General features: G+C 39.7%; 1 protein-coding gene across 9 annotated transcripts in view; it reads left to right on the top strand.

Annotated features, from left to right (window-relative positions):
• shank3a (SH3 and multiple ankyrin repeat domains 3a) overlaps positions 1 to 21,575 on the top strand; it is a 185,891-nt gene that overhangs the window by 124,086 nt on the left and 40,230 nt on the right. For all 9 annotated transcript variants that reach the window (XR_008828931.1, XR_008828932.1, XM_056388345.1 and 6 more), the window contains one exon: positions 17,054 to 17,167. Coding sequence is in view for 7 of the 9 variants with exons in the window: in XM_056388345.1 (XP_056244320.1) it covers positions 17,054 to 17,167 (114 nt within the window). In the remaining 2 variants the exon portion in view is untranslated. The remainder of the gene's footprint in view (positions 1 to 17,053; positions 17,168 to 21,575) is intronic.

Genomic DNA, 21,575 nt, shown 5'->3' with positions numbered 1-21,575 from the left:
TAACATGAAAGTCTTGATTAGTATTATTTGGTTTTTGCTCACTGCAAGATATGATATGCAAGTTATCATATACAATTTGAATAAAAATGTAATCAGAACAAGCACTTTAAGCAGCCTAATTTTGCATCTGAAGAGTTATTTCAACTTCCAAACCCCATATTAGATAAACTGATGCCACTTCCTCAATTATTTATTGTTTTTTCGCAGTGTACAATAACCAACAAACATTCACAACTCTTGACTTATTTCCTGTTAAGATTCATGTAATTCATGGTGTAGCAGTAACATAGAGTAGTGTAATGTGTAGTTTAGTCTGGTGGGATAGTGCTAGTGTCTTTACTATGGACAACCAATACGTACAGTGCAGAAGTGTTTGTATAATGAAAAAACTGACATGACCTTTTTCTGTCAGCTGTGTATTAATTCATTTAATGCCTTATAGCTGACAGCCCGTGCAATGATGAGGATTACGCTTATGACATTAGTGATGACGATGATGAACATGAAGGTAAAATGAATATCTGTCTTTTTCATTTTGAAAGAAGGATGACAAAGTCATTAAAACTGCAAATCATTAAGGAGTCACCATTGTTTATTACTCTGCTACCACAAGTAAATGATGTGAATGTTGCAGTCTTGTGTTCCCTCAAGTGACCACAACAAATGAGGCTTATTTTTAAGTGCACAATGTTGATCTGCAGTGTGAGCAAAAAAAATAAAAAAATCTCTGTGACTGCGATCATGTGTAAGTGGAAGAAAGTCTTTAATGGTCCTTAAAAGTGTAAATACTTTTTCATCCTTCATATTTACTTAGATAAGCACTGATAGATGCACATATGACCCCAGTATACAACATCTGATAGCTTTAAATGTATATGCTTAGTTTCAGTGAATAAATCAAATGCTAGAGTCCCCGAGTGCACATTTTATCCAACCAGTTTGTCATCCATGATGAAGAATTGCTTGGAAAAACTCCCAGTCTTCACTCAGTGATTGTCAGTCCATTGGTCTGCTGTCTGAGATCAATGTCTCTAGACAGGCGTCGTCTAGACAAACAGCCATGCTGTTCGCCATTTAGCAGGGTCATCCACATCTAGCTCTTTAAGGAAACTGTTCGTTTGAGGTAATGAGATCTGTTTGTCCTTCCTCACTCGCCAACTTCCGCTGGACCACAAAACTAGTAGCACTTGGTATCTTGGAGTGTGTATGCTATTATCACCATTCAAAATATGGATGCTATGGATCAGATGATATTGGTGTGTGTGTGTGTGTGTGTGTGTGTGTGTGTGTGTGTGTGTGTGTGTGTGCGTGCGTGTGTGTGTGTGTGTGTGTGTGTGTGTGTGTGTGTGTGTGTGTGTGTGTGTGTGTGTGTGTGTGTGAGTGTGTGTGTGTGTGTGTGAGAGAGAGATGATACCTTTGGTACACTTCCTTAACACGCCCCCCGGCCCATCCCTGAACCCCCTTTTATCCCCTTTCTATACTCATTCGTCTGCTCACCCCTGTTTGTTTCTACTCTTTCCCTTCATTGATGTAATCTGATCTCATCATTCGGATGGACATCTCTTGAAAGGCCTCTTACTGTCACCATGGTAACGAACGAGGACACATGCCACCGTAACCTGGTCAAGCTTTTTGCACACTTTTGTGCACATACAGAGCTACACACAGATACAAAGACATGTATACACTTGCTCCAACTTAACAAACAATCGCAGGTACAAACAAGACACACACAGGAACACAAAAACACATTTATAGGAACAGATGTGTGTATCAACATGATGGGACCCACAGATACAAAGACATGTATACACTTGCTCCAACTTAACAAACAATCGCAGGTACAAACAAGACACACACAGGAACACAAAAACACATTTATAGGAACAGATGTGTGTATCAACATGATGGGACCCCCCCCCCCCCCCCCCCCCCCCCCCCCCCGGGATCTTTAACTACACATTCAGGACATTCTTCTCCTCAACAAGGTGACACATTTAAGAGCATGCTTCCGTAACTGTGTATTACATCTCACAGACACACACGCACCACATACACCTTCTGCAAACGCCATTATAAATCTTGCAGACAGCCATGAAAATGAAACCAGCGCAAGTAACATTGAGATTAGACATTCACAAACATGATTAATGGGGTTTGGCCGAACCCACTGTGTGCAGAATATTAACACTGCTATGGGCAGCGGAGGATACCTGGACCAGCTATACCGACACAAACACACATACATATACTGGGTTTTTAATGGATTATTCCAGGTCTAGCTTCACACATGCTCAAAGAGCAGCTATTACTGCTGTTTCCATCCTGGAACACACACGGTATAGGTCAGCCATTTACCTAGTAGTGGCATACTGAACGCCTGCCATAGAACTGCAGAAGCTTTGTTGAACCCATTCTCTGAAGGAATGCTTCTCTTCTTGTGTAATTAATTTTCTCCAACAATAGCTATGCATGTACATTGATGTGTATGTGTATTTTGAGCAAGACAAATGAAGCAGCGCACAATGCATTACATTTCTGACCACACAGCTTGCTATTAAGAGTAAAATGCGTATGCATCTGTCCGTTACCAAGCAACAGGTGCTAAGTGCATTACAGCTCTGACATGTCATTATAAGACTGAAATAAAAATGACCAAATTATTCCTTTAGTGAGTTTCAAAAAATCCATTTGGTTCTTAGAAACAATATTCTTTCACCTGCATATTTTCTTCCCTTCATTTTTAGAAATATTCCTCCATTTTCTCTTCATCTGCTGCATGCAAATCAGGTTGGATGAAAGCCTGAGTGCTAAGTGTTGAATTTAGACTAAATATCACTGTTAACTTCCCATAGTGAGCTTAGGGTGAATTAATTAGACTTCCATTCTGTCTGGTAGTAGCATGAAGTCTGCCGTGTGTGTCTTTATGCACGAGTGCGTCAATGTATGTGCAAGTACGAGCATCTCATTGTTGTTTGTGTGTGTGTGTGTGTGTGTGTGTTTGTGTGTGTTGCATGCACATATGTACATGTGTAAGTTTGGGTCTTGCCTTTGTGTGTGTTTGTCTTTGTGTAGCATAGTGTAAGTAAGTTGGATAAACAGCATCCTTCAAGTATTCAGCAACCAGCTGTCCTAATATCAGAGGCACATATTGAAGACATGTCTCTCTATCTGTCTTTCTCTCTGCTCTCATTCCTTCTATCTGCCTATCTCTTTCTTTCTTTCTCTTATATACGTATGCACACATACATGCACATACACGATATTCATTTATTTTTCTGTTAGTGGCATGTAAAGATTTATGCAGATTTGGTATTTTTTGATAATTTATTTGGCAGTTAACGATCTACAATAGCATCTATTTGTGTTCCACTCATTTATTTGCACTTCATTAACACAGTGTGAGACCTCACTTACATCACGTACACAACCTTTGAACTGTGTCAATGTATTTAATGCATTTAAATTAACTGTGCCGTGTGACAGCACTTAGAAGCATAGCTATCACATAATTTTGATGTATGTCAGTATCCGAAGAGAACCCCTGCTGACTTCTCAAGGAGAGCTCTTTGGCATGTGAAAACCAGATTGCCACTGGGGAGGATACTGTAACACATATGATGTCTTTAAAGTCATAATATGTAACTTTATGTAATGACTAGACCTATATTATATTTATTTTTGAGTGGTGTACCTACATTTGTCCAAATTTTTTCACCAATTTTAAAACCTGCAAAATCTGTGATTTAAATCAAGGTAATGGTCCATTTCATTAGGTCACCTGTCAATGGCGTACATGAGTCAGTGGTGTGGTTGCCTGCCAGAGGCCAGTCAAAACTGACTTCATCCAGTTTATGCCACATTTTTAAAATACACTTTTTACACCTTCGTTGTTTTCAACTGTGAATTTTAAACGGATGAAGAATTTTAGTCATCGTCTGGATCTGCAGTTATCAAAGAAAAAAGCCAAGCAAATGTTAAACGGCTCGGCTTCCAGCCCCTCAGATGCCAATGGTGGTGAAGACTACTCCTCCCATGATCCCACGCTACTTCAAAACGACACCAAACTGTGTCTGTTGTTATTGTTTTGATTAAGAGACCCCTAGCAGTAGAAGTTACACACTGTGCATTTAATTTGTTTTTAACAATGGCATTATTAAGTGACTAAAATGTTTGATATAGTTTTTTAAACTAAGAACTTTGACCAATTAACCGAGCGGGACAGAATCCATATAAGATAAAGATGCACAAAGTATTTTATGCCAAGGAAAAGTAAATATAATAGGTAGCCATTACAAAATACAAGTACAGTATTTTGTCAGATAATCACTTTCTCAGGTGTCAAGAGAGTAATTTGAAAAATATATTAATTTCCAAACTATGTTTTTCACCATCAAGTGAGATAATAAAAGATGAAGTAGAACCTCAGAGAACAAAGAGTCATACAGTTCCTATGATTACTTACGTTTTTACTCTGGGACTGGATAGCACAGACTCCAGAGAAAGTTAAATATATATAAAAATACATATTCCCCCTTTTTTTTCCTGAGGTTAAAAAGCTGCATGCTGTGTTCCTAAAAGAATCTTTCTTAAGGCTAAAACGATGATGGAAACTTTTTACACGTGTTTGTACTTTTGTGAGCTATTTCCCAATAGCATTCTTACTTAATTTGCTCCGAGAAATCATCACTGATTACAGGAGCTTTCCACCAGCCAGCTACACCCCATAAGGCAAATATTAAACTCTTCTTAGGTATGAACCATAGACGTGAGAACTGTAGCTTCAACAGAGGTGAATGAAAATGCAGTATACTTCAAAAGCACACTTCAAACACATCTGATGATAGTATGTTCTCATGCACCTCGCCAGCCCACACGAGGAAAGCCTGAGAAACCGGAAAGATATTTATTAGCATAAATTAGTGTGTATGGGGTATTTGAGGTGAGGACTTTAGAGTGTGTGTCCCATGTTACCCTGGAGAAATTAATGTTATCACAGTATGGACCTCAGGCTAGTCAGTTGTTTATTGGCATTGGGTTTGACTTTTTGGTGATTCATAATGTTCCAAGCTCTGTTTGTGTGTGTGTGTGTGTGTGTGTGTGTGTGTGTCTGTGTCTGTGTCTTTCTGTGTCTGTCTGTGTGTGTCTATCTGTGTGTGTTCATGCTTTGTTACCTCTTTTCTTGTATAAACGCTGACCTTGTCGGGAGCAGTAGTCGTCATGGGGACCAAAGCCTGATCCCAATTGGTCAAAACATCATTTGTTAGGTCCTGGTTAAGGTTAGGGTTACGCATGAATTGGTTATGGTTTAGGTCACGGTTTCAGTTAGGTTGTCCACAATGAATGGAAGTCACTGCAATGTCCTAGTAAGGATAGCTACGCAAACGTGTGTGTGTGTGTGTGTGTGTGTGTGTGTGTGTGTGTGTGTGTGTGTGTGTGTGTGTGTGTGTGTGTGTGTGTGTGTGTGTGTGTGTGTGTGTGTGTGTGTCTATTATTGATACTGGCCAGGGTCACAAGCCTAAGGCAAGGACATTGATGCCACAGCTAACCTTCTAGCTGTCCAATCAGAGTAGCAGCGGGGTGTAAAGTACCGCCCACACACCTACCTGCTCCCTGCTGACCACACCACCTGTCCTCCTATTACACTCTCATCCACTTTGTTGTTTTTCTTTTTTTTTGTATTCCAAACATGCCCATACGGTGCAGGATTATCCAACACAACCCTCTCATTCAAATTAAAACCCATGGTTGCCTAACATACATCTAATTTACTGAGATGTAGCATCACAAAAAAATGCTAATTAGAAACAGAGCAGAAACAGCAGTTGCAGAGTTAATCAGTATATGAATAAACATGAACAGAAACACCGCTGCATAAACAGGAGCCATTCACTGGCGCAGATACATATTCAACAGAAAGACCGATATGCTTTTGACTAACAATCACTCTATCATGTACAATGCGACGCACACTGTTTGAGGTGGACACGACGAGGACAGGGCTGAGCTGACTGAATGACTCCAGATGGTTTTTAGCAACAGGCGTCTTCTGTCCTGCACAGTGACAACCTACTTTGCAGTCGTGGGTGTGATAATGCGCATGTAAAGGTCATGTCCTTATCCGGTGGTGTCAGGAGGAGTAGCTTTTAACAAGTTTTGAAAAACGTTGTGTCTTGACCTCACCCAAATGCATGTGGAAATGAAAACAATGAAACAAGAATGGGTCTCCTTTGACATTATCTTTGTAATTAATGTCCTTCGATTCCATAACATCTCACGAATGCAGCCATGTGCAATTTCAGTCAGAAGGTGTTTTTGTCACTTAATAATATGTAGTGGAGACTTGGGCGTTGAGCATGGGCTCCGGTCAGCTCATTACAGCGTGTTCATTTGTCATGGCATAAACATCATCATTTATGTGACGGCCTGACTGGTCAATCAAACGATTAGGTGTGTGATTAACGATGCAACAAAAAACTATCTATCACTGATCTATTAACAATCAGCAGACAATCAATGGTTGGTCTACAGCTAATCAATCACGGGTATACGCTGATGGAGGACTCCGTTATTTTTATGCCGGCAACAGCCAGGGCCGGAGATATTATGTTTTCAGGCTGTCCTGTATATCCGTCCATACGTCTGTATGTCCATATGTCCACCTATCCGTGTCATTCTCATGAACGCGATATCTCAGTAACGCCTCAAGGGAATTTCTTCAGATTTGGCACAAGCGTCCATTTGAACTCAAGAATGAAGTGATTAGATTTTGGCCAGCAAAAGTCAAAGTTCAAGGTCACGATGAGTTCACGTTATTGCGAATGCAATATAACAGGAACACCCAGAGGAAATTTTATTACATCTGGCACAAACTTTCATTTGAATTCAGTGATGAACCAATTAGAATTTGCTGGTCAAAGGTCAAAGGTCACTCTGACCTCACAAAACACAATTTTGGCCATGATTCACCAATTGATATGCTAATTCTATTTTATTTAATTTTTTTTGCTCCTTAGTCATCATTGTGTCAGGTGAAAACATCAGGATGTGATTTTGTCATATCAGTGTATATCCATTTCCTTGTGTGTTCGTGTGCGCTCATGAGTACATATTAATGATAATTCACCATTACATTTAATATATTTTGCTCCTGTTTCTGTGCCATCAGAGCCAGGCTTTTATATGATACTGCCCTGGAGTAAGAAAAAAAAAAAAGGAAGCAAAGACAGAGGGTAACTATTAGGTAGCCTGTTCTATTTTTGTCTCCACCTGAGGGTCGATACAGAAGGAGAGAAAGAATGAGAGATGGAATAAAAAGCAAGTGAGAATGCAAGAAGAGGAATGTCATGTAGCTCCCCTCCAGCCTGGGAGGGAGGGAGAAGAGAAGAGAAGAGTAGAGGAGAGGGATCCCTCTGAGTCAGCCTCGGAGTTTTCCTCCCCTCCTCCCTCCCTCCTCCTCCCACTATAATTTACAACACTCCCGCCCTCCTTGCATATCCTTTTTTTTTTTTTGCTGTAGCCTTGTTCCTCTGCCACACTCCTTCTTTTGACTCAACTGTCATTCACAAAAAAACTGTTTATCTTTGTTTCAATTTTTTTTTTTTTTCTTTAAACTTGTCAAGTCTTTTATTTCTTTCAGGCTCTCTCTCTCTGTCCCCTATGACTCTCTCTCCCTCTGTTGAATGATGATGAGCCAGAGACTGCGCCACTCCCTCGTCCTCTTCTAAGTAAAAGAAGGCCTGTGAGGCTGAACACACAGCAAACCACAGCACATATTTGCGTCAGAGCAGTGTGACTATCCCTCTTCCTTCTTGTATATTGGCTCTATACCTCATTCAGTCTTGTATCTACTCTTGGGTCCACTCGCCCTTTTCCACATCACCTTAATTGCCAGCCACCTCTACTTCTCCTATTCCATGTCCACCTCCATCCTTTTCATTAAATTCCATTTTGTTACCCATTCATCTTTTTTTTTTTACTGCTTTTTTAACCTATTGCTACTCCAGCTATACAGTATGGCTCCACATGTCCTCTGTTCTCCCTCCAGAGAATTTGCATATATTCTCTCAATCATAGATTACAACTAATAATGACCAACCCTGCTGCACAGCTGTGCATAGTCACCCCCCTTCCTCTTCCTTGCTGTGTTTGTTGTGTGGGTGTACCGTAGGTGTGTGTTAGCATGTCTCTGGTTGTGTCACCCTTGTTTCATAAAGATGCAACTCCCTCTCTCTCTCTCTATTACACTGAATTGAACCAAGGTTTAATGAAGAGTGCAGGGATCCAAATCTAATAACAGCTCCACTCTGGTTATTGGAATGCTCTCCACACTCACCTTCACGCACTTTGTTGCACGCACACGCACTTACACGCACTTACACTCACACTGCTATGTGAGCTGAGCTATATACTAACTCTTTATTCAGAAAAAGCCTTACTCAGCAAGTCCCTCTTTCTCATTGCATTTCACTTACTGTACACAGCACGCAAACACACACAAGAGTGCCAGACACTGGTCAGGACCACAGGTGGGGTCACACCGATGTATTCATATTTTCATAATTATTTCATTATTAAAGATACCCTAAATACTCCTAAGATTTCAACATCTTTATCTCCTTCAATTTTAAGCCAAATTTTTTCAACCGTTCACATGCTTTCACCTCTCAGTACTAGAAAATGTTTGTCACTTATGCTAGGAAACTGAGAAGCAGAGCACTAGGCAGGAAGTGATTAGCAAGGAACAATAACAGAATGGATGAAAAATTTAAATAGCCTGAGTTTCAGCAAACACCTCCTGCTTACAACTATTTAAATGTGTGCGTGAATGGATGCTATCAAGAGTAGAGCAAGCTACCAGGAATATATACGTTGATTGCTGCCATCTCTTCACTCTCTCTGACAGTTTCCCTTTGCTATAATGTCTGCATTATACTACAGTCCATCACTTTAGATGTCATTCTTTTGTATATAAAACTGCAACAATTTATGTGTGCATGTAGAACACAGTTAAACACTGGAGATGAAAAAATGATAAGGGAAGTGACAGATTTTTTGTAAAGCTGCAGTAAGAATTGTATGCAGCACCTAGAGAGACAAAGTGAAGAGGCAGATTATCTGAACATAATGTTCAATGAAGCAGCACACCTCCTTTCACTCAGCAGTTAAGATTTAAATAGACGCACAGTGTAATTAATCATCCACTCAGGATATTATTTACTAATAGTGACATTGATAGGGAGAAATTCTTATCATCTGTGATTCCCTCACAGACATCAGAGGTGCACAGTTTACCTTTGTTTCAGGAACAGAAAATCCTGAAAGATAAACACCAAATTGAACCAACTGTACAACTGATTAATACATTTTCAAAGGCTTCAGGATTTCATCTTAGAACATGAAGAAAATAAGCAATATTTCAGTGGAAAATATTGAGGTATTGATGTAGCTCTAGATATGTTATCTAGGCAACAACTTAAATATCCCCCTAGACTTTAAAAGACAAAATATTGTGAATATGTGGCTTCAATGTGACCTCTATATGTTTTCCATATGTGTGCATATGTATGTTAGGAGTTCTTCTGACCGAGGCTGAGGGACTCTCACGACTTGTTTATCCTGCTCCATCAATGTTTGTCTCAGATTCAACAGTTGAGAAAATGAACAATATACTCACAAATTTTGTTTAAAAATAGACACCACTAACTTAAAAAAAGAAATACTCTCAGGGTCCACAAAAGAAGGTTGAATTATCAAACTTTACTGATTTAAATTACACTTTTTAAGTAAAATGGATTAGGGAATGTCTTAAAGCCCCAGATTGTATTTGATAATTTATTCTGAACAATATTTTTAGTAAATTGCATGGTCTTTATCTTATACTTAATTGTAATTTTAACATTTCCAAATTGCCTATAGAATTATCTTAATTTTATCAACAGGCTTGGAAACTATGTTATAAACAGAACTTATCCCCTCATAAAACAATCACTTTGAATAATCAAGCCATTACTGTTGGGAAAAAAAGTGTATTTAATCGTATGAATGTCCCATTTATGTAAAAGAACCCATCTTAAAGATAAATGGTATTGACATTATGAATAGTAAATGCAACACATACATACAACAGACATGTAATACCTTTTATGAAAGATGAGAGATTACTCCTACAAGAAAAGCTTTTTGGGGCAACACATAGGTGCAGATTGGCACAGAGCATGGCTATTACTGTATGAATTTTAAACTTTCTGAACATGTCCACAACAACGCTGAGCACACGTCCGTATTGTTTGTATATTTAAATGTTTTTCAGTAAAGAAAGAAAAAAAAATCTACAGCAAATCCAATGTGCAGAAATCCTAACATGGCATTTTATGGAAATCAAGCTGTATTTTGGTTTGGCAAGTCTTCCATGGCATCTTTGTTTGAATCAGTGTGAGTGCATCAGTGGCAGAACGCCATCGCCCTCTCTCAGCACAGCTGCATCCTTTATTGTCTGTTTCTGCAGGCAAACATAGGAGTCTTACACGCCCACTGTTGCCTGTGACAGATGCACTCAGTTGTCAGTTTATTAGGAACACCTAGCTAAAAATAACGCAATGATATTCTACCTGCGATAAGGGTTCAGTGTTCCCTTTTTGGTGAAATTTTGTTAAAGGGGTGTTGATTCCAATCTATGATCATTTTTGGAAGATGCAGTTAGTCGGTGGTGCCATTAAACTGCATTGCATTATGTTGACAGGTGTTTCTATTACTTCGTCCACCCCATTTAAAACACACGTCTTTGTGTATTGTAATACAGTTCAACAGCACCACAATCTGCAGCCTCCAAAATGACCATACAGTTGAACCAACACCTCATCAAAAACATTATGAAGGAAGGATTTATTAATACTGTTGTATTAGAGTACATTAGTTTTAGCTAGGTGTTCCTAATAAACTGAGTGTAGGTTTGTTTGTGTGCTTTGAATTCTACTCCTTTCCTCACCAGCTATCACTCATTCATTCATGAAAGTTGCCCTTGCTGTGTGTGTGTGTGTGTGTGTGTGTGTGTGTGTGAGATTGGTGGTGCACAGAGAAACAAAGACGATGAGAGGAGGAGAAAGAAAATGAATGACTCAGCTCAAAGCAATAGAGCGAAGCAAAGCAAGAATTAAAATGAGCTCAATCGGTCGTCACGTACACACACAGACAGACACACACACACTCAAGCAGGGATGCATTGAAGCTTGCAGACAGGGTGTGTGAAGAGTATAAATAGCTCTGCATCCTCACTGATGCTATTTTTAAACCTGGAGTCGTGACTGACTAAACCAAGGGCAAAACTCAGAGGTAATACACGCAGGCTCGCTCACACACACACACACACACACACACACACACACACACACACACACACACACACACACACACCAGACATCAGACTTCTTGGACAGTCATGAATAACTAGGCGGTTGTCGAAACATAGCTCTTTCCCTGTGTCAGCTTGTGTCTGTCTTTAGCTGGCTCCCGTCTCTCTTTGTCATTGCTGAATGCAAGCCTCTTTCTGTGACACTCTTTTCCTTTTGTTTCATTCTCTCGGGCGCTCTATTATGCTATTCTCCTTTCTGGCCACATTTCATGCTTCGTTTGTATGTTATTTCTATATAAGCTCAGAATTTTCCAGTAATGGCCCGGTGAGATGATGTACAATCTACTGTGGGAACATGCTGTGAATTTTTATGAGGCCTTATAATAGAGTATGTTGGACAGAGTTGCAAAACAATGAAGGTCTTACTGCATGGCACACCTGAGAGGTTACAGTGTTTGATTGTCACTCACTGTGCAATGTTCAGTCCCACAGAAAGATAAAAATGTGTGTACTTGTGTGCACCGGTGTTGATAAATGTCAGTGAGTGTGTGTACAGTACTGAAACACTATTGACTCTTAATGTAATGTAGTTGCCAGTTTCTTAGGTTATACCCCACCTTAATAGAGATGTGACATCATCACGTGACTACTGTGTGCAGTAGAAATCAGGCTGAGCAGACTGAGGGTCATCTCTCAATATGTGGACTTTGTTTTGATGCATGTGAAGTGCTGATTTCACAATGAATTCAAGTTTGTGTCATGATAAAATTTCCACAATTAGTTCAATAACTGTAAATGTAGGAATAAATGCTTTTTACTACATCGGTGCATAATATTTCATTTCTCATGCTGGGTCACTTCTGATGCGTTTGTCCAAATTCATACAAAACGGCCCCATATAGATTCTGGACTGGACTTTGGGCTGATTAAAGATGGATGGTGAGGGATTCAAAATGTTGGTAATTGAATAAATTTGGTGTCTTGCCCAGCTGTATGTGCTGAGGTTGACAGATAAGTTAGTGTTGGCAGTGGACACAGGAACATCAAAACTGGACCATTGAGCAGAGTAAAAAAGTTGCTGATTCAGGTCCTTTTTGCATTTTGATGATTAAAGAATCAGAATTTGGCTCAAGGAGCATCTTAACACTGTTGATGACCAAGTTCAGCCCCTCATGGGTATAGTATATCCACACCACCAGTATGATGATGCACCACTTCACAAAGCTCATCTGATCATCACATGGTTTGAGGAACAGGACAGTGGCTTCTACAGAGCATCTTTGTGATGAACCAGACAGGTTTCTAACAAGACTGTGCAGCTGTTGATATTGCAGCAACTGTCTAATGCAGTCAACTCCACATTGTACAATATCTCCATTCAATGCTTCCAGCAGTCATTCCCAGTTGTGGAGGTAACACAACATGCTACTACTGTAAATAGGCATACATGATAAACTGGATACTCAATGCGTAACCAAATGTGCAGTGATGTGTGTGTGTGTATGTGTGTGTGTGTGTGTGTGTGTGTGTGTGTGTGTGTGTGTGTGTGTGTGTGTGTGTGTGTGTGTGTGTTCATGTGTGATTGTGCGTACGAATGCATGTCCCACTAGTTCACCTGCAGAGGTGATTATGAATCAGTGTGGCAGGTCTCTGCCTGTAGTGATGCAGTGGAGATAGGCCGACCTCTTATTGTTCAGTAGAAAGAAAAGCTGGTGTCCAGCTGAGGTGTTGATTGCCTTATGTAGTGAACTGCTGTTTAGTTAAGTCCCAGTAGACCTCCATGGAGAGTATAACAGAGAGGAAAACATGGGATTTATTGTTTTGCACTGAATCAACTCTTCTTAAAAACAGTCTCCATTGCTTTCATGAAGCTGAGTCCCACCTTCAGTAGCTTAGCATGTTTCTTTTCCAGACTGAGAGAAGCTCATATGTCTCTTCAGTATGATTATTTGTACAGGAGACCTCCATTAAAGAAATAACTGCATTCTTCACTTTGACCCAGGTCACCAGTTAGTGAGCTCATCTCCTATTTTCCAAAACTCAGATATGTAGTTCATTCAGTGTGAACATCAGGTACTTGCAATCCCGTTTTTTACTGCCCTTGCTTGTCCTTCTGAATCAAAACTCTTCTTCTTGTTTGTGACTTTGATTATAGATCACCCTCATCAAAATGTTGTTGGGCCATTAAATAATTTCCAGTGTCCACCTAGACAAAACAGCTACACGCAGTCTGTGGTCTCACCTGTCCTGACAGACTGTAATTTGGCTGTCAGAGACTGAGGATTGCTACCTGCAGCTTAGTCTTGAAGCACAGACAACCATACTGTATGTATGGTAGTCCTTGACAGTGTTTGGCTAGTGAATTTTTCACATGGCAGCAACAAAATTGAAAAATATCACCATCAGCAAAAGTTTTTATAAGAGCATCTGGAGAGCTAATCGTGTCTCCTTGGTTTATTGGACCTTTTCTATCTGCTTCTCCATGCAAAGTGATGAGTGATCTTTGTACCACTCAGCTGGAGATACTTTTATCGGAATGAGACCAAGCAGGGTGGATGTCTGAAGTCACCAGTGGTTTCAGACTGCCACCAAGTGAGTCTTAAAAACCACAGCCCTTCCACAGCAATTTCACCAAATTATAAAAAAGCTCAGGAGTATCTGCTTTGCAGTGTTTTTGCAAACTTGCACACTGTTTGTTTTGGGATTTGATCAGTTTAACAAAAGAACTCTTAACTCTGAGCAATTCGAAATGTCTGTTGTCACACAATCATACAAGCCCATCTCATTGTGTTAAAATGGTCCGATAAGGAGACTAATTGGATCAGTGATACAAAAGAGGAAATACATCATCTTTTTTTCCACTTAACTTGTTATGTAACAGTTGTGATGTTGTAGAGCGTGACTGTTTACAGGCCTTTTCCCATCACTATCTACAACTGTAGCTCTCCACATGGCAGCAGTCCCAAAGTGGTCTGATTGGACTAAAACATCAACATGGCACACATATTGTAAATCCTCCTGCACAGACATGCACTGTTTGAGTTCCTTCCTGCCACTTGGCTCCTGTGAGCCCACATCTGATTCATCACAGGGACAGTTGTCATGCCAACACAGTGCTGGCAAGCACCAAAACAGAGTAGCAGTGTAAGGTAGAGGCTACAAATGCAGCAGAGAACTATCTATGGACATATTGTGCATGCCTCTTTGGTGTGTGGACATTTAATAGAGTAAATATGTATGTGGTTGTGTGTGTGTCTATGCCAGATATAAAGTAAAGCCAATAACTGAGAATTATAGCGTTTGATTTGTAGAAACAGATTAACTGTAAATACATAGTATCGCTTAACATTGTAATTTAGCCAAAAAAAAGAGTTACCCTAGCCATTTTCATTAAGGACTTCTTAGGAGTGTTGCAATACCAGTGAGATGTTGTTCACAGTGTGTGTGTGTGTGTGTGTGTGTGTGTGTGTGTGTGTGTGTGTGTGTGCACGTGCATGTTTCACCAAACTTTTTTCTGAATTTGCTGAGAAGCAATAAATTGGATTGATTTCAGTTTTCAGAGTGCCTGCAGTAGGTTTAAAGTTAACTGAAGAGGATGTTCGTATGTGCATTATGTATGTGTGTGTATATGTGGAATAACAACCTACAGCCAACATGATGAACAGGTGTATGCAGATATATTTTAGACTGAAAAAGAGGGGATTTTGCTCTGTCTTAGATACTCAGTGGTCAATTCTGCCCATTTTGTCGGGCGATGGTGTCAGGGACAAGAAATGGATTAAAAGTGCGGGGGAAGAAGGGAGTGAGGGAAGTGAGAGAGGGCAACCTAGAAGCTCAACCAAAGGTCTCACCTTTTGTTTCATTTCTGTCAATGGGGGACAGAGAACACGGCTGGCACCTGTCCACTGCAGGGACACCATTACAGTATAGACAGATACACTACCAGAGACAAAGAGGGGCAATAGAGACGATGTCCGGGAAATCATTTAGAAACAGAGGAGAGAGAGAAGGAGAAAGATGTGTATAGTAAAGAGAGGGTGGGAGAGAGAATAAAGAGACAGGGGGAGTCTGTTCTCAGGAGACAGGCAGGGTAAAGTTGTGTTAAGCTAAGATCACAGTGGAGGATCAGTCCATGTATCCTCTGTGTGCTGAGTGTCATGTATTTTACAGCAGGGGTCGATAAACAGCCAGTCTCCCCTCTCAAACACAACTTCTCTCTTAGCTAGTGTGCTATATGTTCAGCCTGGCAGAGGCAAGCTGAATCAAGGTTTTAACAATATTTAATATGCTAACTTTTATTTTAAGCAATGATAGTAAATTGTCTTGCCTCAGCAGCAAGGAAGGGTGACAATTTGAAGCAATATCTTTATTTATTTAAATTTAAAATTCTTTCATTTTTATTCATGAAAACCTGTAAATGTTCTATTTAGGCTCAACATTTAAGCACTAATTATATAATACGGCAGGACAGGACACAACAGTCAGTCGGGACAAAATATAGAGAAGGCATATTTTGGGATAAATGCTTTAATGTTAATGTTTCTAACAGCGTTGATTTGAACATGAGTGATCACACAGTGTACTGAAAACATTGTACTGAAACACACTCACGCTCTGGCCTTTTTTTATATGTGTCTCTGAACAGGATGTGGATGGACTTGACTTTTAGGTGAAGTAGGATGTGGGCACAGTGCAGTAGTAAGTTCTCGAGAAAAATAATGCATGTGTTACAATATACAAGGAATCCTGTGAATAGATGAGTTTTTACTATCATGTCACTTAAGATGAAGTCCAGTTGGTTGCTTCTGGTAGTGCCTCAGGTTACATCACTGTGACATGTCCCCATTCCAGAGTAGAATATGGTTTGGAGGAAGTAGACTACATCATTTAGCAGGTTGTCTGCTGGCTGCAACATCATACTGCCGTATCCTAGCAACCAGTTTAGAAGAAGGGCTCTCTCAGGCAAAGCTTCAGTTCCAGCTGGTGATCTCTGAGGAGCGTGTGTGTGTGTGTGTGTGCGTGCGTGGGTACGTGCGTGTGTGTGTGTGTGTGTGTGCACGCTGGGATAATGGATGAGTGTTGTAGATATGAGCATGCTGGCTCAGTCCTGCAGGGAAGATCAATATCAACTATACATTCATCTCTAATTACCACAGCGGAACTTGGAGGGAATCTCTCTCTTTTTCCTTCCCGCCCTCTTGCTATCTTTCACCATCTCTTCCACCTCTTCCTCTTCCTTTCTTTCATGATTTACCTCTGTCTTTCTCCCACTGCTACATTCACTTGAATTTTAAATCTCTGCCTGTGTCTCTCTGTATTTTTTAAATTTACAAATTGTTTATTGGTATGAAAGAATAAAACCTACGTTACCCAAGCGCCTCAGTACGGTACATTAGTTACAGACCAATATTTTCACATCAGTGTGCTTTATGCTTGTGTATTTGTAAAACTAAAATCTTTCTCTCTCCCTCTCTCTTATCCCACCTACCCTCTCTCTCTATGCACACTACACTATAATTTATGAGCCTAGAACATAAAAACCTAAATACCTAACTCTGCTATATGGTCCTTTGTCCTTTTTTGTCTCTTTTCCAAGACTCTACAGGCTCCACAACCTCCCAGTGATGACACCTAATTTTGTTTTATGACAACATTTGACTGATTTAACCCCCCTCCCCTTTGTTTTTTTTCTTTCTCTGTCAGTGCTGAGTATAGGAGAAGGAGGTTTCTGGGAAGGTACCGTCAAAGGGAGGACAGGCTGGTTCCCAGCAGACTGTGTGGAAGAAGTTCAGATGAGGCAGTTTGACCCACGGCTAGGTAAGAAATCAACATGCACACACATACATGTACTGTACATGCTGTGAACTCATACTGTCATACTTGAACAAGTTTCGATCTTGCTGTAGAGTATTGCACTGGTGTGCATAGCTCTGTCCGTGGTGCTGAAAAGCAAAGTTCTGAGTCCTATAGCTTCTTCTTATGGTGTCAGAACATCTGCTTAAAGTATGTTATTAAACAAACAATATTTGTGACTTTTTATTTTATTTTAAACTCTCTTCGTCCTGATCACTCTGTTAATTTTGTAATTCATTTAATTTTTTTTTTTTTAATTAACCACTTGTCTCAACCACAGAAATTCACTCGGTAAAATAGCTCTCCTGCAACCACCCCTGTCACAAACAAAATGAAATATTGATTTTGATAAAAAATTTTAATTAGGGATTTTAGTGATCAGCAAAATCTTGACAATGTGCAATGACTTTACTTGTGCAGCACCCAAGACTTTCCAATATAATCTGTAAATTTTGTCAACAAGGAACGAGCGTAATGTGCACACAGCTCACCCCTGATTGCACAGATGAGGTCTCATTGTTGAATAAACACAGTAAAAGACTGAATGAACCAAGTTGTTATTCTACTTTATGCAACCATTTTACCTCAGTGTTGAGAGTGAGTTTTGGCAGGACTTTAAAAGCCCTGCCTGTTTATTCTCATCTAATATACAGGATGTCCTCCAGAAAAGCTTGTTGGTTGTACAACATTATTATAGTTAATTTCTTTGAACTTTGTTTGGCCAGGCATTTATTGATTATTGATTGACCATGTGATTTATTTATTATTTGAGTTATGATTCAAAATGTTTACTTACTCTAATACTTAATTGACTTATTATGTTGCGATCCTACAAAAAATCCCCAAAAACATGAACACACACATTGCTTAAAGTTTCCCTGTGATACATTTACACCTGTTTTGATAAGAATAATAAGAAGTAGTGTAATAAGCCATTTGAAAATGAATAGGTTGCCTAGAAAAACATTGAGCACTTTCAATAATGCGCATGAGAGCCAACATACTGACAACAATCTGTTATCCTCAGAGTATTTATAGCTAGTCTTTCTTGCTTCATTCGTTGACATTTGCTTCCCATGCTGACTGCCAACTATCTTGAGTTTTTCACCACAGATTGTCAAGCTTTTAGGGCACTTAATTAGTGCCTAATTAAACGCAGGTGCATTGGAAAGGTCGAACAGTTTAGCTTTAGCTTTTTCAGGAAATGCATTTGAAAACCGCCAGTAAAATGTCATGTCAACATTTCATAATTCACACATTCCTTGCTCACAGTTGCTCAATTTGATAATTTAATTTTTAAATTTCTTATGTGATTGAAAACCTGTGGCACAATACAAGTTTGGGTGTGGAAAGCTCACACACACACACACACACACACACACACACACAGACACACACACTCACACACACATACATATTTACTACTCTTCATCAATTTGTTATTTCCCACAATATCTGTCAATAGCCACCTGAGAATGTGCCTGAACTTAAGTAGCTGAAGAAGGCAGGCGTGCTTGAGATTACAACGTATGGGCAGGATGATAGACCAGAGTAATGACCAAAAGCAACAAACCTCATTATACATGATTTTTGTTTTTATTTATATATTTTTTTTATTTTTCTATTTACTTATTTATTTTGTTGTATATGTTGTTTCTGCAATTGATTTCTTGACAAATTTAGTTTTTTTTTTAACCTTGAGTCAAAACCATCACGCTGGCAAAAATCACCCAAATTTCACATTAATTGCTGATGTTAAAAGTGAAAGCTGATCATTAGTTTGCCAGCAAACTAATCAATTGTTTTAAAATTATTCAAAGTGATCTCATCTGTCATTGGGTAGACACACAGAAACACACAGAAAATACATAACCAAGAATTAAAAGAAAATACATCCACCACATAACAATAAAAAAAACTCTAGGTCCGGTCTTGTAGTCACTACTAAAATGGTGGTGGTATTAACTCTGGGTATCTGCTTAAAAGTCAGCATTTTTTAAGGAACAATTTTGTGTGGATTATCCACCTTGTTACTCACTGTAAATATACACTGACTGTGATGAATCTTCCATCCATGTTACTGTGACAGATTTGTATGGAACCCTTTGTAAACAACTGGGAGTACATCAGATTAATGTGACCACATCCCCGTTTAGACTGTCATTTAATTAGCAGATGGCACATTTTGTTTGCTGTGGTCTCAGGGGTGACTACATGTGCAGCACTGACACTGGATTTAAAATGTGTGCAGCACCAAGAACAGCCATCATGGAAAACATCTGGTCATTGTGTGAAAACGTTCAGTGAGATGGGAAATGTTGCAGCAACTACATTTATTGGAAATGGGACAAGGACAAGTTTGTCATAAATATCTCCTTATTCCTTTCGTGTTTGCCATACATCTCTGGAGACCTATTTCTAGAGTAATTGGGGCATTTTTCCTTTTCAAAGGGTTGTTGAGGGATTGAGGTTACCTCAGAGTAGGTGTGAAGAGATGAGAAAGGCCAGAATCTCTAAATACCCCATTTAAATGCATTGTGAGAAAAAGATAGGGGAAGGTGGGAAAGAAAGGCCCAGATAGTGAGGGAGACAGATGGTGGAGCATACTCTAAAGGACAGCAAAGTGGAGATGGCAGAGCGTGTCTTTCAGAGAGGTAGAGAGAAAAAGAGCGAGTGGAATGGGGGAGAGAGATCGGCCTGATATTGAGCCCCACTCACTCATAAATCCTGAAAAACTCAGAACCCTCATATATCTATTTCTCAGGAATAAGGAGTATCTTATGTCTCGTCTGTCCTTCCTCTCTGACACTGTGTATTGTTGCTCCACTTTGATGTGAAACAGGGATGCTTTAATCATCAGCGAACATTTATTGTTACTGTGAATAAAAAGGCTGATAGTTGACATCAAAAACACCATGCACATTTAAATATTCAGTGAGTCCTGGTCTTAGTTTTGCAGTTACAGTCTTTTTAATATCAAAATTCATGTTTTTTTCTCCTTCTTGGAAAACAATACAATAGTTTTGATGACTCCTTTTGAACTCTGGGACATAAACATAAAATAATTCAACCAGATGTGATTTGAGGCAGCGGGGTAACCCCATTATATAAAATAGTACTTGACAGTTAGCTCTTGGGTTGTCTCAGTTTGCAGAGAGATATTGAAGGAAGAGCTGTGTGTGTGTGTGGATGTTTACCTTTACAAAGAATGTGGCTGAATCTGGCTATTTTTCATTTCTCCCTCAACCTGCTCCTCTATATCTATCAACACAGGAGGGAGAGTAGTGTGTGTGGAGGCCAACAGTCCTCCACAGCTACATATTGCAACGTTTTCACTAAGCCACACCCACTTTTACCGATCCAATCAAATCAGAAGAAGTTGACTTTAATCCCTCTGGTTACATTTTACTCCACATCGTCATTTCATTGTGACTTCTGACTCAAACCTTACATCCATAAGAGCAACTGAATACAGCATAAAATGCTTACAGGTCAATTGTTTTAAAATGGTCAAAATCTATTACGTTTAGATAAAAGTGATTTGATTATAATTGTGTGTAGTGATCAAAATTTAAAATATATTATACAGCACAATATATTTGATATATCATTTGAAAACTTACTAATTTCTGAATCTAGTGAGGCATCCCAAAGCTAATCTCATCTTCATCCCTAGATTCATCAACAGTGATACAACAGCAAAACAACACAAGACGGCACGGAAACACACACACTGGGACACACTAAAACACACACAGAGTTGTTTATCTGAAGGCAACCACTGAGGCGTCACTGACAGTTAGGGCAATATGTCTCAGCCTAGTGAAGCAGGAAAGACAGCCCTGTCAACAATTAAGTAACCTAAATACTACTGCTTGCTCTCTCTCTCTTTCTCTCTTGCTCTCTCACTAAGCCACTGTACATCACACATAAGTCATGACTCTGAAAGTGCTATCCCTCTTTATCTATCTCTGCCTCCATCTCTTTTCTCTCCTCTCTGCCAGGTTTGAAAGAGTAATGACGGAGAAGGGCAAAGACAAAAAAAAAAAAAAAGAAAAAATGGGTTGATGGAAAAAAGCTGTTTCAGTTTGGGAGAGCAAGAGGGGATGGGAGAAGGCAGCGAGCAAACAACAGAGACACAAAGAGGGAGAGAGAAAGAGAAAGGAAGCAGGTGACCATGTGAAAGAGGCACACTTTAAACCATCACTGACTCTCTTGGCTGTTATCTGTCACCACACTGCTCCTCTCTCTCTCTCAGCACGGCCAGAGCTTCCTGCAGCCACCAGTTCATCTTCAACCGGTGCTCGGGGGGACAGAGAGAGGGAGGAGAGTCAAAGGCAAAGCGTAGATGTCAAAGGGAGAAAAAAAACAG

This window comes from Seriola aureovittata, chromosome 10 (genome assembly GCF_021018895.1).
Source record: "Seriola aureovittata isolate HTS-2021-v1 ecotype China chromosome 10, ASM2101889v1, whole genome shotgun sequence".
Lineage (NCBI taxonomy): Eukaryota > Metazoa > Chordata > Actinopteri > Carangiformes > Carangidae > Seriola > Seriola aureovittata.
This window is presented reverse-complemented; position numbering and strand designations above follow the sequence as displayed.